This window comes from Eptesicus fuscus, chromosome 14 (assembly GCF_027574615.1).
Source record: "Eptesicus fuscus isolate TK198812 chromosome 14, DD_ASM_mEF_20220401, whole genome shotgun sequence".
Lineage (NCBI taxonomy): Eukaryota > Metazoa > Chordata > Mammalia > Chiroptera > Vespertilionidae > Eptesicus > Eptesicus fuscus.
The window spans coordinates 49,249,870-49,269,763 of record NC_072486.1 but is presented as its reverse complement, the minus strand read 5'-3'; the positions used below and the strand labels follow the sequence as shown (position 1 = coordinate 49,269,763).

General features: G+C 37.9%; 1 protein-coding gene across 1 annotated transcript in view; it reads left to right on the top strand.

Annotated features, from left to right (window-relative positions):
* CNTNAP2 (contactin associated protein 2) overlaps positions 1-19,894 on the top strand; it is a 1,332,959-nt gene that overhangs the window by 45,101 nt on the left and 1,267,964 nt on the right. Inside the window, exon 3 of the mRNA XM_054726631.1 lies at positions 13,514-13,707. Coding sequence (XP_054582606.1) covers positions 13,514-13,707 — 194 coding nt within the window. The remainder of the gene's footprint in view (positions 1-13,513; positions 13,708-19,894) is intronic.

Below are 19,894 nucleotides of genomic sequence, written 5' to 3'. Positions count from 1 at the left end.
GAGAGAGAGAGAAACATGGATGTGATAGAGACATGTGGATTGATTGCCTCCTGCATGTTCCATGACAGGGGCTAGGGATCGAACCTGCAACCCTGGTACATGCTCCCTACTGGAATTAAACCCAAGATCTTCTCGTGCATGGGCAGACATTCTAACCACTTAGCAACATCAGCCAAGTTTCACCTGATTTTTGAGTATAGTATAGGGAAGAGGAGTACTTCCCCTTTTTCCCACATGGATATCCAGTAGATCCTGAATATATTATTGGTAAAATAAATAAATAAATAAATAAATAAATAAATAAATAAATAAATCCTCCTTTCTCTATTTTCCTCTGCTATGCCATAAATTAAGTGCTGATGTACACATGTATGCATATCCTTTTGTTTCAGGGATTTATATTTTATTTATTTGGTCTATTGGTTTATCTTTGTATCCACATTTATCTCTTAATTTGCAGTAGTTTTATAATAAGTCTTGGTACCAACAGAATAAGGGTAGTTATCAGGTAAATGCCAGTTAAACTCAAAATGAGACAGAATGTTAAAAAAAAAAAAAAAGAGGGCTAAGTAGACCAACTTTTGGCAAGGATGTGGCACAATAGAAACTCTCATGACACTATTGGGAGGGGTGTCAGGGGTAAAAATCTATTCAACTAATTTGGGAAATTGTTGGCAAAATTAACTAACTTAAAATACAAACCTTTGTTGGACCCATAATACTCCACCTGGGCATATACCCATCAGAAGTTCACATAGAGGTGCTCAAAAACATGAACAGAAATGTTGATGGCAGCATTATCCTATATAATAAAAGCCTAATATGCAAATTCTCCCCTGGGGCAGTCATTTGACCAGGAGTTTGACTGGGAGACTAGGAGTTTAACCACTCGCTATGATGTGCACTGACCACCAGGGGGCTGCGCAGAACATTGCGAGCATAGGTGATGCACTGCTACCTCTCACCGGCTACCTGGGGGCGGGGATGACAGGGACAGGTGCATTGAGAATGCAGGGTGTCCTCCAAGCTTGTTCTCACTCCCCCTGTTACCCTCCCCCCAGACACCAGGGCTCGTGCACCAAGGAAGCCCCCATGCTCAGGTGCCAGGCAGCCACAAGATGCCCACTCCACACCTGCACAGCCTCCTTTGAGTGAGCCGAGCTGCAGCCCTGGGACCGCAGGGGCCAGTCAGGCTCCTCGTGGGTTTGCGCAGCAGCCAGTCTGTGAGGCTGGCCAGGAGAGAGTGTACTGCACACCCGGCTTTGGTGAGGCGCTGCTGGGTGGCCCAGAGGCCACACTGCACCCCGGCCTGCAGCATCTTGCTGTACTCACCTCATCTCTGTGTGGGGACTCTGGCGCCATGACTCAGGCTGAAGGGGGCGTGTGGCCTCTGGGTTCTGCCCAGGGCCCAGAGGTCAGCTGGGCCCTGCCCTTCCATGCCAGACACTCATGCTTTGATCACTGGCCAGGCCTAGGGACTACACCGGTGCACGAATTTCAGTTAGTTATCCTATTCGGTCTCTAGTTCATAATAACTCCAAATGGGAAATAGCCACATGTTCAACATTAGAATGAATAAATAGAGTAGTATATTATACAATTTAATATTAGACAGCAAAGAAAATATGCAATTTATTGGTATATACAATTCATGAATGAGTCTCTGGGACAATTCATTAGGGAGGAGGGGTTGACTGTATTTGGAAAAGGACACAATGAGAGCTTATGGGTTGCTGGAAAAGATTTCTTTATAGATCTGTGTGGTATCACATGGTTATGCTCATTTTGTGATAATTTGTAATACTAGATGCATGTGATTTGTTCATTTTTGTATGCAGATATAAAGTCTGAATGAAAATGTATCAAAACTGTTTTGAATAGAATACTGGAAATATTATACTTAGATGTCATAATTTCAACCCAATATTTTTCTTAAAGTAAATTATGGTTCCATAATTATTTCTAAGCATAATATCTCATTAATCATGAAGTTGAAAATGCATTTGTTGAAAATGGGCATCTTAGTTTCTTATTGATGTTCAAACAAATTGATCTGGTGCAGGCTCAGATTTCCAGCTGGTCAAGAACATTTTACATCGTAATTCAGTTAGTTATCCTATTAGGTCTCTTTTTCAGCCTTATGTAATTGACAAACTTCATAAGCATGTCTTTCGTGCCTTAGATAATAAGAATATTAAAAGTGACAGAACACAGAATGAAAGTCTGTAGCACATCGTTAGGGAGCTCTCGTCAAGTTCACATAGTCACTAATCAGCAAATTTGGGGCATAATTATTAATCATTTTTGAATTTACCTAAAACTATTATCTCTCAGACCACATTTCACCATTTTATACTTATAGATATTGTCAAATGCTTAGCTAAAATTAAGTTAGAAATACATCTATAGCATTTCTTGTGTTCTACTACATAAGAATATGCTCATTAAAGGAAATTCTTATAACCCACCAATGATCACGTCCAGTAACACCACCCCCCGCCATTTCTCTTTTATTCTAAATGTTCATCACCTATATGCAAATTTTTGAATAATTTTGTCTATTTTTTTTTCTAGATTTACTAAGTCCCCTGCTTTTTAAACTCATGGGTTTTTTGTTTGTTTGTTTGTTTGGAATATCTTTATGGTACTTTTCTGGCAGCTCCTTTGATAAATACTCAAGGAAGCTAATGTTAGTTTTATGAATAATGCTAGTCCTTTGGGATATAATCTAAATGTTTCAAAAATGTTAAAGCAGCTCTGCCTTTCTTATTATGTCCTATCCTAACCTGACTCAGGAAAGAATTCCCTGTACACAGTGATTCCTTCTGCTCTTCCTAGAACGATCTGAAAGCTGCTGTCCTTGTTGGAGGAGGTAGCAATGGGAGATGTGCAGTTCTGTCTTCCTGTCATCTAACAACAGATGATAAAATCACATCTTCCTTCTGTTTTGTTTCAAATATACTGGGATACTCCTTTGTTTCAACTTTATTTTATATGAGCAATAATTTAGCATATATTTTCATAATGATAATGGCACTAACATTTTAACTTCTGTAGCTCATAACAGGCATTAATTAATGCTCCTAATCAACAAGTAATTAGACTTGGTTGAAGCTTCTTTGTCCTATGTCTTGTAGGTAGGTCACACACCACACCTTCTAGCTGTTTATGCCCCACTGTAGATAAAATCTGAGCTCATTAGCAAGCAACTTTTAGCTCTTATGATGCCAGCTCTTTTTTTCTCTTTCAGTGAGATAATTCTCACTTTCATGCTTAAACAACACTATTTTTTAAATGTCTCATTACATCAGTGTTACTATTTTCAACCAGCTTTCATTTCTACCTCATGATATATTTTTTATAATATGCTCACATTCCATATGCTTTTCAGTGTTCAGAGGATGTTTTCAGTTTGTTGAGTTATGTCTTTATTTTTTATTTTTCAATTTTGAAAACAATTCAATCAATAATTCTTCAAATGTTTATATTCTGTGAATTGGTTTTATTCTAGAATTTCTTAGATTTATCATTGAAATTCCCACTTTATCCTCCATGTCTATTTACTCCTACAAATTTTAACAGCTTTATTGATGTATCATTGATGTTCACTAATCTCTACATATTTAAATTATAAAATGTGATCTTTCTTATATATGAATATACCCATGAAACCACCTCCGCAATCAAGATAATGAATACAACCTATATCCCAAGAAATCTTCTGAACTTTGTAACCTCTTCCTTTGCCTTCTTTGTCCCCATCCTGAAGCAATCATTGATTTTCTTTTGTTCCTATATATCAGTTTATATTTCCTAGAATTGTATATAAATCCTTCCAGTCAGCATAATTATGTTTAGATTAACCATCTAGTGTGTATCAATGTCCAGTCCTTTTTATTGCTGAATCATATTCTGTTCTGTGGATATATACAATTTGTTTATCCATTTATCTGCTGGTGGACATTTGAGATGTTTACAGCTTTGGGCTATTACACATAAAGCTTCCATGAACATCGTGGGCAGGACTTTGTATGTTCACATGCTTCATTTTCTCCTGAGAAAATACCTACTAGGGGAATGATGGGATTATTGGTCAGTAGTTCAGACTACTAGAACCTTCATCCATTCAGAAGATTCTTTGCCCCGCTTTGGGTGGGTAGTTTCCTCACATGTGTGGGTTAATTGAAGACTCCTAGGAGCCCCCTGCTGATTCTTTAGAGTTATTTCTCTATGCAGCTTCTTCCTTGGTTTCTAACTTCAGCCACCTTGGTCTTCCCAGCTCTATCTTTTCAACCCAGGGATTCTGCCAAGTTCTTTCTGTGTCTCAGCCTTGACAAGCTCTCACGATAGGAAGATGAGGAAATGGGGCTAATTCCATTTATGTCCTGTACCTTAGGAATCTTGGCCCCTTTTTGCCTCACATCTTATTATCTTGCAAACCATTGTTTCATATATTTTATCTGCTTTTTTGTTGTTTCCGGTGGGAAAGTAAATTAGATTTCTGTACTCCATCTTGGTAGAAGCAGATGTTCTGAAACTCTAACATATTTTGTATTTTCTATGGGGACTTCTGTATAAATCCTTCCGATTACCTTTCAGCAGACTAATTATTTGTGAGATAATGTAAGTTGTGGATTTTCCTCCAATGAGATATATTTTTTTTCTACCAATGACTACCTTTTTTTATTTCTAAAGCAATCTTTTGGTTCTTTTTAGCATTTGTCTATAAATAATTTTGTTTCCCTGTTGAATCTGATCATTACTGCTATTTGTAATGCCTAACATGACTTATTTATATATCTAAGAACTTAAAAGTTTATTTCCACTGGTCCTTAATTGCTATTATATCTGGAGTTCATTTGCATTGATCTTTTGACTATGTTAACTGACTTTGATGGCATTTGGGTTTTGTTTTTTGGGTTTTGTTTTCTTTGCAATTTAAAACTGTCGTTTGCATGCTCTTCTTGACAACCAGTGTCTCTCTCTCTCTCACTCTCTCTCTCCCATCCTTTTCTGCTCTATAGTTTTGTGATTTTCTCTACTCAGCTTCCCAGATCTCTGGTCCAGAAATACAGCCCACATGGACAACCAGTGCCTTTGCCAAGCCAGTGGGAGCCTTTCCTCGGCTCAGCTATGCCTGTTTTGCAACTTCTTTAGGCATAGTCTCATATTTCCAAGTCAGTAAGCAGCTGTTTTCTTTTCACAAGCACAATAGTCCTGGGCTAGTCGGGGTTTTCAGCCCTGGCACATACTTCCTTTGTCTGACACACATAGGATATTTACTTTTATTGATGACCCTCAGAAACCAAGTGTCCCACTTCCTCTGTGTGTCCCCAGATCCCAATCCCAGCAGGCTTCATCTTTGGTCCTACTCATTGTTTGCATTTTTATTGCCTTTCTCATGTGTGGAGATGTTTACTAGTATTTTATTTTTGATCCTGGCTTTTTTTTTTCAATTTTCTTTTTATCTATCTTATCTAAAAACACTGTGTATTTAGACCGGAAGGAGGCCTCCAAGCCTAAAGTCACAATGCTATCTTGCCTGCAAGTCTCCTTTTCAATTTATTCTTTTCATCTGATACATAAATCTCAACCAGTTATTAAAGATAGTTCTGTACTTAATTGGATTTAAATTTTTTTCTACCGTTAAAGAAAATTGGACTCCAGGCTTATAATCTCCAGTGGTGTTACAACCACCCACTTAGGCATCATGTCCATGCAGGAGCCATTTGTCACTAGAAAAGAAACTCAATGCTCTCTCCTGAACCACCCACTAAGCTTCTTTTTTTCTCTCAGAAGTACTAATTTACAAATCAGAAATGGCTATCATAATTATAAGCTATCACTAAGTTTTGGTGCAAGTTTCATTCATTTCTCTAGATTCTTTATTATAATGTATCACTCAAGTAACACCAGTAAAGTGGATATCTAGAATATGAACACTATGTATCTTTATAGTTCACATACACACAATCTACACTCACACATATGCACACACACATACACAGAGGAGGAGGGATGTGTGGATGAGAGAGAGAAAAAAAAGAAGAGGGGGGAAGAAAGGGAGGGAGTTGGAAGGCAAGCAATGGCAGAGAGAGAAAAAGAGAGAATGATTAACACAGGAGAGAATAAGAGGGAGGCAACAACATCCCTACTGTTTAGGGAATAAAGTATTATATTAAGTCAGTTAAGCCAGTCAGAGAAAGACAAGTATCACATGATCTCACTCATATGTAGAATCTAGAGAACAAAATAACCTGATGAACAAAATAGATCCAAAGACATAGAAGTGCAGAACAGACTAAGGGATCTCAGAGGGCAGGGGCCTGGCAGGAATAAATTAACCAAATAATTTGTATGCATGTATGTATAACCTATGGACATAGACAATAGTGCAGTGAAGGCCTGGGGATGGGGTGGAGGGTGTCAATGGGGAGAAAAGGGGACATCTGAATACTTTCAACAATAAAGATAATCTTTTTAAAAAGGAGTTCTATATAATGCACATCTTCAAGTTACTCTTAAGAATTTACTAATTATTCACTAGATATTTTTGGTTCTATTGGTTCTAGACAATTATTCGTAAGTCTTCTCAGAAACTAAGAGTTTATGACTATTTAAAATCTCCTCCTCCTATACCTCCTCTTTGACTTTCCTTTTTCTTTCTTTGAGCTACCACAATAGCCACAGGGAATGTGTTTGCCTGTTGCACTCTCCACGCCATCTTGGGGAGCAACTCTGCTCTCCTGTGTACCATTTTCCTGAGTGTTTTTGTCATGGAAGGGTTATCATTCTTCATCCTTGGATTGATAGAGGTTATACATGTCACAAGCCAAATGAACAAAGTAACCAACTTCCCCAAATTACATTGCTTGCTAGATCAAAGAGAAACAGGAACCTTTTCATCGATCTTTCCACTATGTTCCTCATGCAGGCCTGACATTTGCACTCCCCTTGAGGTTAATCACTGTTCTCTCCACATATCCTTCTGCGAAGGAATAAGTTTTAATGTATATTTTTACTTTTTTCAGATTTGTGCTTCTCTTAAAGTTATCAATAAGTTCTATTCTTTTAAAGTGATGAGATTAATGGGATAAACTAGTTTATGTTAATTGCCTCCTTATTGAAAAATTGTAATGCAGCAAAAAATAGGTAATATAAGGAAATGTATTCTGCAATATTCTTTGCAGGACTAATTAGGGGGAATATTCTAAATTTCAACAATCAGTTGAATATAGTTTCTCTTCCCTCATTGTAATAATTGCTTGTTTAATTCAATGGCCAAGTCACCTTGTTGCTTTTGTAACACATAAGATAGGACTTTATACACAATTAGACATAGAATTTTTCTCCTAAGTTTGGAACAAGATATCCAACAGATTGGAAAATATATTTATAATTTTTTGATGACTGGGTACATTATTATCTGAAAAATTTATCTACAGCTCCTCCAAAATTTTACAGAATTGTAGGTGAAGTATGCATATGGATGATATATTACCCTAGGGAATATTAGATACTACAATGGGAAAAAATACACATGCAAATCACACACAAAGTAGAAAGCAGAGACAGTTACTTTGTATCACTAGTGAGCAGATTTTCAGGAAAGTGGTTCCAAGGAGGTTTTGCAGACTGCACTTTACAGAACACAAATTCTGAGATGGAGACTAACACACAGGGATTTATTAGGGAATTTTAGGTGAACAAGACCTAAAATTGTGGTCTTGTGGAAGGGAAAGGAATGAAGTAGAAATAGGCAGGGAGAGAGATCGAGATGCAATGCAGTCTCAAAGGAGGTTTCAACCAATTCTGCAGGGAGTTTTCCCAAGTTGGAGCGAGGGGCCTACACCACTACAATCCCCGGTCAAGCAGTCATTGCATCTGTACAACCCCAAGAAGGCGCATGGCCTTGGGTAAATCCCTCTTTTTAATTCTGGAAATTCCTAAAGAGGAATTAGAGCTAACTAGTGTCTTCTGGCAACACTGAATTACAGTCATAAAGGCGGACCTGAGTGGCACATCACAGCCTCTACCACAGGAGGTGTTATTTGCAGGGAACATGCTGATACTTCAAGGAGAATTAGCATGTTCCCAGTTTTATTGACCTTTTGATTATGTGTAGTACAACCTCAATATAACAGACTAATTTGGGTGAGGGGGGTATCCATTAAAGCTGCAAGTGCATTATATAATAAAGTAGGTTTTCTGAATGCCTATTTTAAAAAAATTGACAAATTATTCCTAGAAGTGGGATCACTGGGGGATATATGTACCCTTATGTTTGTAGTGGCACAATTTACCATAGCTAAGATTTGGAAACAGCCTAAGTGCCCATTAACAAATGAGTGGATTAAAAAACTGTGGTACATCTACACAATGGAATACTACGCTTCAGTAAAAAAGAAGGAGTTCTTACCATTTGCAACAGCATGGATGGAACTGGAGAGCATTATGCTAAGTGAAATAAGCCAGTCAGAGAAAGATAAATATCACACCATCTCACTCATTTATGGAATATAATGAACAACATAAACTGATGAACAAAAACAGATCCAGAGACAGAGAAGCATCGATCAGACCATCAAACCTCAGAGGGAAGGTAGGGGAGGGTGGGGGTAAGGGAGAAAGATGAAGCAAAGGACTTGTTTGCATGCATATAACCAATGGACACAGACACCAGGGGGGTAAGGGCATGAGTGGGGGTGGGTGGGGGAAGCAATGGGGCGATAAGGACACATAAGTAACACCTTAATCAATATTTAAAAAAAAAAGCAAATAAATAAATAAATAAATGACAAATTAGTTTACCTGTTTTTACTTATGTAGACATGTTTATATAATCAAAATTAAGTATGTATGAAAAGTTTAATTTCACAGAATAGTTTTCTATATGTATTACTGTATTTTAAATTAATACTGAGTAAGTCTAGTGAATGCATGCATTCACCCATCACCCAGAGTAAACAGATGGTTGGGGCTTGGCTTAGTGTACATGGAAACATCGGCCTGCATGTGTTAAAACTGCTGCAGAAAGTCACACCAAGGGACAACAGAAACAGTTCCCAAGAGAGATGTGTGATCACATGCTAATCATCTCCCAAACTTTGTTTATGAGTGAAAGTCACACCAAGGGACAACAGAACCAGTTACCAAGAGAGATGTGTGATCACATGCTAATCATCTCCCAAACTTTGTTTATGAGTGATGACTCTTGGATTAAAATATGTAGACTATAGTTGTAGATATGTAATATTTATTTACTATAAATAAATTGCTACATTGTTTTTTCCAAAATACAGCCTATTTGCTAAAATTTGTTAAAAATAACAGTGAATTAATAACAAAAAATAACCTATTAATTTAATTATAAGCAAATTTTGCTTAAAAGGATTTTAAAATTAACAGTGTTAATTTTCACATATGACATACAGACCAGAAATTTTACCCATTAAATCTGAAGTCTGTTAAATCAAGGTCTGTAAAATGGAGAGTTTACTGTATTATCTATGACTTCATGTTACAGCAACAGAGTTTACTACTTATAACACATGTAGTATAGCCTGCAGAGCCTAAAACCTTCAGTACTTAACCCTTTACAAAGAAAGTTTGCTGGCCCTTGATCTAGGGTTCACAACCATCAAATAATATATCACTTCAAATATAAGAAACTCAATACAGTATATATTTTTCTTGCCTTCTGTCCTTTGTGCTATTATAATCATGCATTTTACTTCTACATCTCTAATTCATTGTTACTGCTTTTATTTTAAACACTCAATTATTTTTTAAGAAATTTAAAAACATGATCAAATACTTTATACTTATGGACATGTTTACCATGTTCAGCATGTTTCTTCATGGATATATGAGTTTCAATACAGTAATTTATCCTTGGAGCTGGAAAACTCCCATTTCTTATAGTACATATCTACTTGTGATGGATTTGCTCAGCTTTTGTCCTAAATATTGTTATGTTGCTTTCATTTTAAAGGATATTTTGGCTGGATATAGAGCTTTTAGTTGGCAGCTTCCCTTTTATTTTTATTTTTTTCATCACCTCAGATATGTTGTTTCATTGTCTTTCAGCTTGAATTGTTTTTGCTCAGATGTTATTGCCCTCTTCTTACTTTCAAGATTTTCTCATTAGCATTGTTTTTGTTTGTTTGTTTGTTTTACCAATTGATTATGAGGTGTCTTGGTGTGTTTTTCTTTTATTTATCTTTCTTGGAACCTGGTAAATTTTTCATATATCTGGGTTTATATTTTTCAACCATTATTTTTTCAAATGAATATTTTTCTTCCTAATTTCTACTTTCTCTGCTTTTAGTATTCCATTTGCATGACTGTTAGGACACAATATTAAGCTATAAGTTAGTGGAGTTCTGTTCATTTTTAAGCCTTTTCTGAGCTTCACTTTTAAAGGTTTATATGACCCTGTCTGTATTCAAGTACACTAAAGTGTTTTTTCACCCTCTCAACTTCTAATCTGCTGTTAAGCCCATCCATTAAAAGTTTTACTTCATATGTATTTTTTGGTCCAAAAACTTTCATTTTTTTTCTTTTTTGTTCTTTCTTTTCTCCATTAAGATTTCATATTTGCATCTTCAATCCTACCTAATAAAAGAGTAATATGCAAATTGACCGCACCTTCGCTATGCCAAGCCACGCCCACCAGCCAATCAGGGTGAGTATGCAAATTAACCCAGCCAAGATGGAGGTTAATTTGCATACATACCTGGGTCCGGGGAACCTCCTCAGCACCCAGGTCACTCCCAGCTGGCCATCAGGCGGAGGCTTTAGGCTTGGGAAGGGGCCGAGCCTGCCATTGGAGGTTCTGGGTGGGGGGAACTCCTTCCTAAGCCTAAACCTGGGGCGGAGGCTTTAGGCTTAGGAAGGGGCCAAGCCTATTATCAGAGGAGCATGGGGTGGGGAGCCCTTCCAAAGCATAAAGCCTGGGGCGGAGGCTTTAGCCTTGGGGAAGTGCTGGGGTGAACCTCTTCCTAAGCCTAAACCTGGGGTGGAGGCTTTAGGCTTGGGGAGATGCTGGGGGGAACCCCTTCCCAAGCCTAAATCCTGGGGTGGAGGCTTTAGGCTTAGGAAGGGGCCAAGCCTATTATCGGAAGTGCAGGGGGTGGGGAAGGACCCCTTCACAAGCATAAAGCCTGGGAAGGAGGCTTTAGGCTTGGGAAGGGGCTGAGCTTGGGATCAGAGGGAAGGGGAAAAAAATCAATGGAAACATATCCTCAGGTGAGGATAAAAAGAAAAATAAAGAAATGTCATATTCTATGAAAGACACATCTTGAAAATGCTTAAAGAAATTTGTCATTTTTTTCAAGGTGAAGGGACTGGGGTCTGTGTTGATGAAAATACCTTGGTGGCTGCGGTGACTGACAGTGGCTGCAGCAGAGGGGTGATGGGGCGGGTGCCTTCCCCTGATCAGCCCGGTAGCCTCAAGCAAAGGGAACCAGACTGTGGCTTAGGTCCATAGGACATCCCCTGAGGGCTCCCAGTATGTGAGAGGGGGCAGGCTGGGCTGAGGGACCCCTCCCCAGTGCACGAATTTCGTGCCCTGGGCCCCTAGTATTTATATATTATCTTTTTATAAATGGCACTAATTTATAATCTCGGTTTTAAAGTCCTGGTCTGCTAATTTTATCATCTCTGTCATTTTTCAGTCAATTTCTATTGACTGACTTTTCTCTGGTAATAAGTCACTATTTTCCTGCTTCCTCAAATGTCTAGTATTTTATAAAAATTTTCTACTGGGCATTATGAATGCTATGTTGTTGAGTTTCTAAACTTTCATGGCCTTTCTTAATGGAGTGTTGAGTTTTGTTTGAGCAAGGAGTTATTTATTTGTGGGTAAGGTTGATCTTTCTTCAGGTTAGTTACCAACCTTTGTTAGATGTGTGCAGAGTAGCCCGTATTTTAGGACTAAATTATTATAATCCCTTTCTGAGATCTCTACTGAAACCTAGGGTTGTTCAACAAGTTTGCTCAATCTTGTCTCCTCTGAAATCAATCTAGTCTCAGCCCTGGGCACCCTCTGGTTGCTCATTTGAAAAACTCCCTCCAGGTGGTCTTGAAGAAGGTTGGTTTCAAATACACAGCTCAGTTTTCATCCAGAGTCTGGGCTGTAGAGACTCATTGGTGATCCTGTGCAGCTTCTCAGGGCTCTTTCTTGGCACAGCTGCCTCTCTCTGGCACTCTGTCCTCGGTAGCTGTGCTTCTGGTTTGTCTCCATCTGAGTGATGCCGCTGTTTCTCTTTGGGATACTCCTCCATGTGCTGTGACCAGAAGATGAACCAGGCAGAGAGCCAGGAGCTGGCAGTGCTCACCTCACTTGTTTATCTTCTCTCATGGATCCGGGTCCTGCACTGACTGTTGTCCAATCTCCAAAAGGGTAATTTTACATACTTTGTCAGGTTTGTGACTTTTTGTGGTGGGAGAGCTACTCTATCATAGCTGAAAGCAGAAATAAGCCATATAAACATCATGAAATGAATGACCTCTCTGTGATGATTTACAAAATGATTTTATTAGCATGGCCCTCATTGAATGAATTTATTGTCAGTCTTTAAATTCCTTATTTGAAAATGATGCATATATTTTGGTGTACTCTAAATTGGATAATGTATTGAATATTTTTCTCTTATTTTCTCCCATTAGCAGTCAAACTCACTCAAAAAATTATGTTGCCTGTTAGCACCAAGCATTATGTCATATTTTCTGTAATGTATTTTTGTGCAACCACAGTTATTTTACATAGTGGTATAAATTAGGAGCCTTTTTGTTCTATATTAGTGCCATTTTCTAATAAATATTTTTGCATTCTTACTATTTACCAATTATTTATTATATTTTGCTAAAATAATTTCATTTCATTTAGCAACTCAGATTATTTTCCTGGAAATGTGATTATCAAGAGTCATAGGTTATATATCTCTTAAGAGTTAGTGGACATATTGCCCAATTTACTACCTTAGTTCTCATAAGTACAGGGACTTCATGTAAGACTATGGCCTCATCTTAAGAACTAGTGTTCTTTGAACTCTGACCTTTTGACAGCAAAATATATTTTAGAGTTGTGTATAATTACTTTTTGTTACATTTATAATCTACTAAAAGATAAAACCTTGTGTGAAGAATTAATAGATTGTTATGTATTTTTCCTAGTGATTTTTAGTTGAAGAATTCATGGAAAATTGATCAACCCTCAGCCAATTAGTCTTTGACATGTACTAATAAGATCTAATTGAGGAATTATGAAGACATTTGCTCAGGAGAAAATGCGCACATAATTATACCATAAAGAGGTTAGAGCATCACTGTAACCCAGCTGGAAGGATATTAGTGGAAGTCCCAGTGGCATCTGTAAAGGACATTTCATAATATCTGTGTGAAATACAGCACTGCCAAGGCCAACTACAAGACGAAAAATAATTCATTGTCAATTATAGAAGTTTAACTTTAAATATCTATTCTCCCCTTTTGTCTCTACTTTGTTCAGGTGCTGGGGGATGGTCTCCATCTGACAGTGACCATTATCAATGGCTTCAGGTTGACTTTGGCAATCGGAAGCAGATCAGTGCCATTGCAACCCAAGGAAGATACAGCAGCTCAGACTGGGTGACCCAATACCGCATGCTCTACAGTGACACTGGGAGGAACTGGAAACCTTATCATCAAGATGGGAATATCTGGGTGAGTCATTGTAGGAAAGCAAAGACACACAGTTGACAAAGTTGCAGATGTGTGACCTTGACCCTCTCTGCCCTGGTGTGGCCTGGTTGGAGGTTGATCTTGCTGGATTTTTGTTTGTTTGTTTGTTTGTTTTTGTGTTATTGTTCTCTGGTACTTGCTAAATGAGAAAGAAGTGCAAACAAAGAACAAGGAGGTGGGAATACAGATCCACACTGCTGTGTGCTCACCCTGCACCATGCCTTTCTCATAGTGGTGGGAAAATCTTATCTTTCAAAGTGAATGCATCCTCTTCCCCAAGTTCTAGTGTATTTCTAGGCAAACAACACCTCCCAATGAAACTGTGTTGAAACTTAAAAAAATAATTATTGGGTAAATAACTTAAAGATGATAGAACACTATAATTTCTTTAAACATTGTATTTTGAGTTACTGTATTTTTGTCTGGAGTACCTATCTGAAATGGTGCAAATTGTTCCCAAATCCTGAACCATGAGTTAACAAATAAAATTAAAAAAATAATTTTCCTGACTTAGGTTTCCAATTTTTACTCCCACTCACTTTTACTTGCCTCAGACTGTTTCTATTGAAGATATTTCATTAATATCTTCATGTTAAAAGGTCTATGGCCAATGGAGTGACTTAGACATGCTAATGAGTGCTGGGCAGAGCAGATCACTTCCTGCTGGAAGCTGGTCCCATTTCCTATTTTTCTTCAACCTGAGCTGTTTAGATGAAATACTACCCAATAATCACTGACCATTTATATATGAAGAGAAAGGTAGGGTAGAAATATGGTTTTCTTTTAAAATAGGAGAAAATGGAAGACCAGCCATAGCTCTGGAGCACATTAGACACCATACTGAGCATTCCTTCCCTAAACATTTTTTTTTTTAGCATTTTTTTTTTTTTAGCATCATCTCACACCAAAAGGTTGCAGGTTCAATCCCTGGTGAGGGTGTGTTCGGGAGGCAACTGGTCAATGTTTCTATCTCACATCAATGTTTCTCTCCCCTTCCTCTCCCTCTAAAAATCAATAATAATAAAAATAGCTACAATTGCAATAATAGTTTTTTTTTTTCCTTTTAGAAACCCTTATGCAAGTTCCCCATCATTCCAAATTTGCTAAAACTTTTACAATGAATAGCTATGAATTTTTAAAAATATGTATTATTTATTTATTTTATTTTTAAATTCATTTTTAGAGTGAGAGGAAGGGAGGGAGAGACAGAAACATCAATTGGTTGCCTCCCATATACACCTTGACCAAGGACCAGGGGGGAATTGAACCAATGACCTTTTAGTGCACAGGACAACACTTAATCATCTGAGCCACACCGGCCAGGGCTAGCTGGTAAATTTTATCAACCTGTTTCTGACTCTGTTAAGATGATCACATGATTTTTCTCTTTGAATCTGTTAAAATGGTGCATTAATACATTTTCTAAGGACCGAACATTTTTAAATATTTGAAAATATTACTGGCCTTCACTCTGAGATGTATGCACTTGTCAGTATTTCTCTATTAAAAACATTTGCAAAAGCTATCATCTATCTATCTATCTATCATCTATCTATCTATCAATCATCTCTATTTCTACCCATCTATTCTTGTTGACTGAATAAACCTTTTTCTCAGACTGAAATTTCTATTGAAGGCTTATGGCGGTGGGTCTCAGTCGGGCTATCCATTTGAATGACCTGAGAAGGTTGTAAAGAATGTAGATGTCAAGCACACCCAGACAAATATAATCAGAATCATCTAAGTAGAAATTAGGTTAATGATACTGATAACATATTTAAAGAGAGACATTTTCAATATGAGTAAAATATTGAAATTATGAAGAAATAATCTAGAGAAATAGGAACAGTAATATAAGAAATTCCCCATATTATATAGTGGTTGAAACCCTTATTACAGATCTGTATTTATTTATTTCTTTTATTAAGAGAAAGAACATTTATAAAATTTGACCCATTTGCTCCTAAAATCAATTCCATTGGAAAATTATGTATATTCATTACACTTGAATAAATTAAAGTACTAAAATTTGAGGAATCTATTTGAGTTGAATTATTTTAAAAAGTAGCCTTGACCAAAATCAAGTAATGCCATTAATATTAAACAAAAAGAAAGATGAGGAGGAAAAGGAGGAGGAAATTCACTTTTAAAAATAGTGTTATTCACAGTATTAGCCAGAATGCTGGGGATTTTTATCCTGTTCAGAGTCAACTCTTGGAGAATTTGTATTTTGAAAGTCCTTAAGTAATATTTTGTGAGTAGCCAGAGTTTAGAACAAGGGTTTGGGGCATATAGGAGCCAGTACTATGGCACCAGCTTTTGAGAAAAGAAAAAGCTCTTATTGCTAAGTTGACATACAAGGAGACAGGAGGCAAGGCTCAATTCTGTCTCCATGATCCAGGGTTCGAGGCCAGTTGTATAGGGTTTGTGGGAACAGGTTGGTATGCAGAAGCATTGGCGGGAAGGTTTTGATTGCAGAGCTTTGGGACTTGGCCCTTTATGGTAAGACTAGAGGCCCGGTGCATGAATTCGTGCACCCATGGGGTCCCTAGGCCTGGCCTATGGGATCGGGACTAAAAAGGCTCTCTGAAATCCCCTGAGGAGTCCTGGATAGTGAGAGGCACAGGCCAGACTGAGGGACCCCACCAGTGCATAATCAGGGCTGGGGAGGGATGAAGGAGGGCTCCCTGGCATATCCGGCCTGTCTCGCTCAGTCCCTATTGGTCAGACCCTAGCAGCAAGCTAACCTACCGGTCAGAGTGTCTGCACCCTGGTGGTCAGTGCAGGTCATAGTGAGTGGTTGAGTGGCCTTAGCATATCATTAGCAAATTATGCTTTGATTGGTTGAACGGATGATTGGATGACCAGACACTTAGCATATTAGGCTTTTATTATATAGGATATGGGACGGGGCTTCAGCACCTCATCTTTCTGGACAGTAGAAAGAGTTCTGTGCGGGGGGGGGGGGGGGGGGGGGGGTGGGGGGGGGAGACTGGTTCCCCGTGCAACTGGAGGTCAAATTTCTCTCTTCTGCACATGCTTCGGCTGCATGACTTGTGGTTTTAGACTGTTGTCTCTGAAAAGCAACTCGGTATCTTGTTAGAAATAGGACAGGACCACTTTGAGCTGGTTCTGCAGTTACATTGGCTTGGGCAGGTGGTCATTTCCACAGCAGTATCCAATGATAGTAACTGTTATGTGAACTAAGGATATAATGTCCTGAAAAATAAGATGTGATGTGAAAATAGTCCTTTAGAAATAACTTTTATCAAGCCATGATTGTTTTGTAAGAACATTTGTATGTATATAGGGATGCGTAAGTTGTAGGAGGCAACTAGTGGGGAAAATGTCTCTTTGTTCAAAGTTTTCATCTCACAAGATAATTCATATTCTCAAGCATAATTTTTTTTTTAAAAAAAAAGTGGTTTTCAACCCTGTATACACAATGGAATAACCTAAAAAGTTTTGAAACACAGGGATATTGGGTATCATCTCCAGATACTGGATTTAGTTGGTCTAAGGTGCAACCTCGGCACTGGGATTTTAAAGCTCCCTAGGTCATGCTAATATACAGCCACCACTGAGAACCATATCTTAGACTGAATTTTGGCCTGTGGGGAGAGTGTGGATGGAGGAATTTTATTGTGAAAAATAATAGTAGAATAGAAAAATTAGAAAGGGCCTTTTTTAAAGTTTAGTAGAGACAGTGAGAGAGAGGGAGAGAGAGAGAGAGAGAGAGAGAGAGAGAGAGAGAGAGAGAGACACCAAGTGACCAACCAACCAACAGACCAATCAACTGAGGGTAGACAAGGTTCAGATCACAAGCTCTTTCTATAAAACACTCGTTATTTTCTAACACTCTAAGGATTCTAATCTAAAATCAGGTTAGCATGTTGATAAAAGTATTGGAAGGGCTAGAAGACAGACTCCAAAGTATCTTTCCCATTTCTGTTTTTGTAAAGTTTTCATCTCACAATTGAGAGAGTATCAATACTCTCCTATCATACTGTATTCAGATAATAATGAAGATGGCTGCTAAAATGCAGCAATATCTGAGCTTTAATTCATGTATCAGATTCTAAGCAGTTAGGGATACTCCTGTGCTAAACACAGAGGCATAAATTCAAAGGGCTGAGTAGGTTAAAATCTTCCAAGATGACAAGGACTTATTTGGCAATATAAAAAATTATATTACTTTTAATAATCTATGACAGAAATGTTTTAATCATTATGCTATATTCTAAAAGACAGCATTCATTGTTTTCTAAACATTATTGAGGGCTTTATAGTATATGTTTTAACAGGAGTTAAGTCATTAAAATTTAGCATTTACAAATCTCAACCAAAAATACACTTTGGTTTAAGTTTATTAAAAATGGTAACTAATATTGGATTTTATTTTAATCCAACTATTATTTAGTTACTATTTTGTAGACTAGTAATGTTGGCAGCAAGAATGGCACTGGGTATTAGACTGGTGGAGTCAGACAGGACATCAGTTCAGTAACCTCAGTACTTGAGTTCTGACTTAGAAAGAATTCAGAGCCAAGACTAAAATTATAAGAGAAAGTTTATTTAGAAAGTTCCAGAGGTAGAAGTGAGCTGTAGAAGGAATGGGCTCAGGAAACAAGTTACAAAGGCCAAAGAAGGGGCCCTTGGAGCTTAGGAGAAAGAAAGGTAGAGGTAATGCCCTGGGGGGAAGAAGTGTGGGAGGGAGAGGAGAAAGGTGAGGTCCTGCTCCCAGGAGGGAGAGCCACTCTGGCCCTCCATTGATGGTATTTAAGGGTGGGAATTTTAGGAGAGGTCCCAGGGGAGGATCTCAATAGAACAATCATCAGCTTTTCAGGTGTGTCCTTTCAGAATCATGGTCTCCACTAATTGACCAGCCCTGGAGGTTGTGGGGGTGGGGGGTCATAGTTAATAGAGCTGGTCCTGGTGTCAGTCATGGCCTTATTTGTCTGGTTTTGCTGCTTTTCTGGGCCTGGAGCTGAAATACAACTGAGGCCCAGGTGTATTTGATGCAGGTCAGAATCTCATTGTCCGGCACACTTAATGCTTAAGGGCTGTTCTTTGGCTCCCTTTGTCATTCCCTTCTAAGGGGATCAAACCCGCATGACTAGCCACATGCCAGGGGAAGAAAGGTCAGGGGAGGGTCCAAATCACATGACCAGTGATATGGAAGGTCAGGGTGTGTAAACTACATGACCAGTGATATGCTAGGGGAGCAAAGGTTACTCTGGGGTTAAGGTCCTTGTTTTTCAAGTTTTGCCCATTGCTAGGTACTCAGGGCTTTCTCTCCTGGTGACCTTCTGTACCCGGGCCATCATCCTTGCTCTGCTAATGTCTGTCTAATTGCTTACCATAGTAACATAGTAAAAATGTGTCTGTAATTTAAACATATTTTTCTTTTAATTTTTTTTTCTTAAAAGATGACAAAATGTTTATCTATTCCTAATTATTTTTAAAGCAATTTGATCCCTTTGTTAATGGTAGGCACGTATCAGACTGTGATCATGACCACTGAATGTACTAGATGGAGAACCCCACAGAACAGAAATATTTTATTATATTTAATAACATAAATAAGTTATTTTTTATACTCATAAATAATAGATACTCATCAATAATATAGGATACTCATCAATAATATTAGATACTCATCAATAATATAGGAATATATATGTTCGTATTCTCTAAGCAATTTTAGAGTATTAATTTGACAGATATGTGATAATCCTGGATCTTTGTCTCTTATATGCTTTCTATACACTCATGCACACACATACATAAAACTTAATTGAGCCGAAACCGGTTTGGCTCAATGGATAGAGCATCGGCCTGCAGACTCCAGGGTCCCAGGTCGATTCCGGTCAAGGGCATGTACCTTGGTTGCGGGCACATCCCCAGTAGGGGGTGTGCAAGAGGCAGCTGTTCGATATTTCTCTCTCATCGATGTTTCTAACTCTCTATCCCTCTCTCTTCCTCTCTGTAAAAAATCGATAAAATATATATTTTTTAAAAAAACAACTTAATTGATTTCAGTAAATTTGATTTTAGTAAATAATAGATACTCATCAATAATATTAGATACTCATCAATAATATAGGAATATATATGTTCGTATTCTCTAAGTAATTTTAGAGTATTAATTTGACAGATATGTGATAAT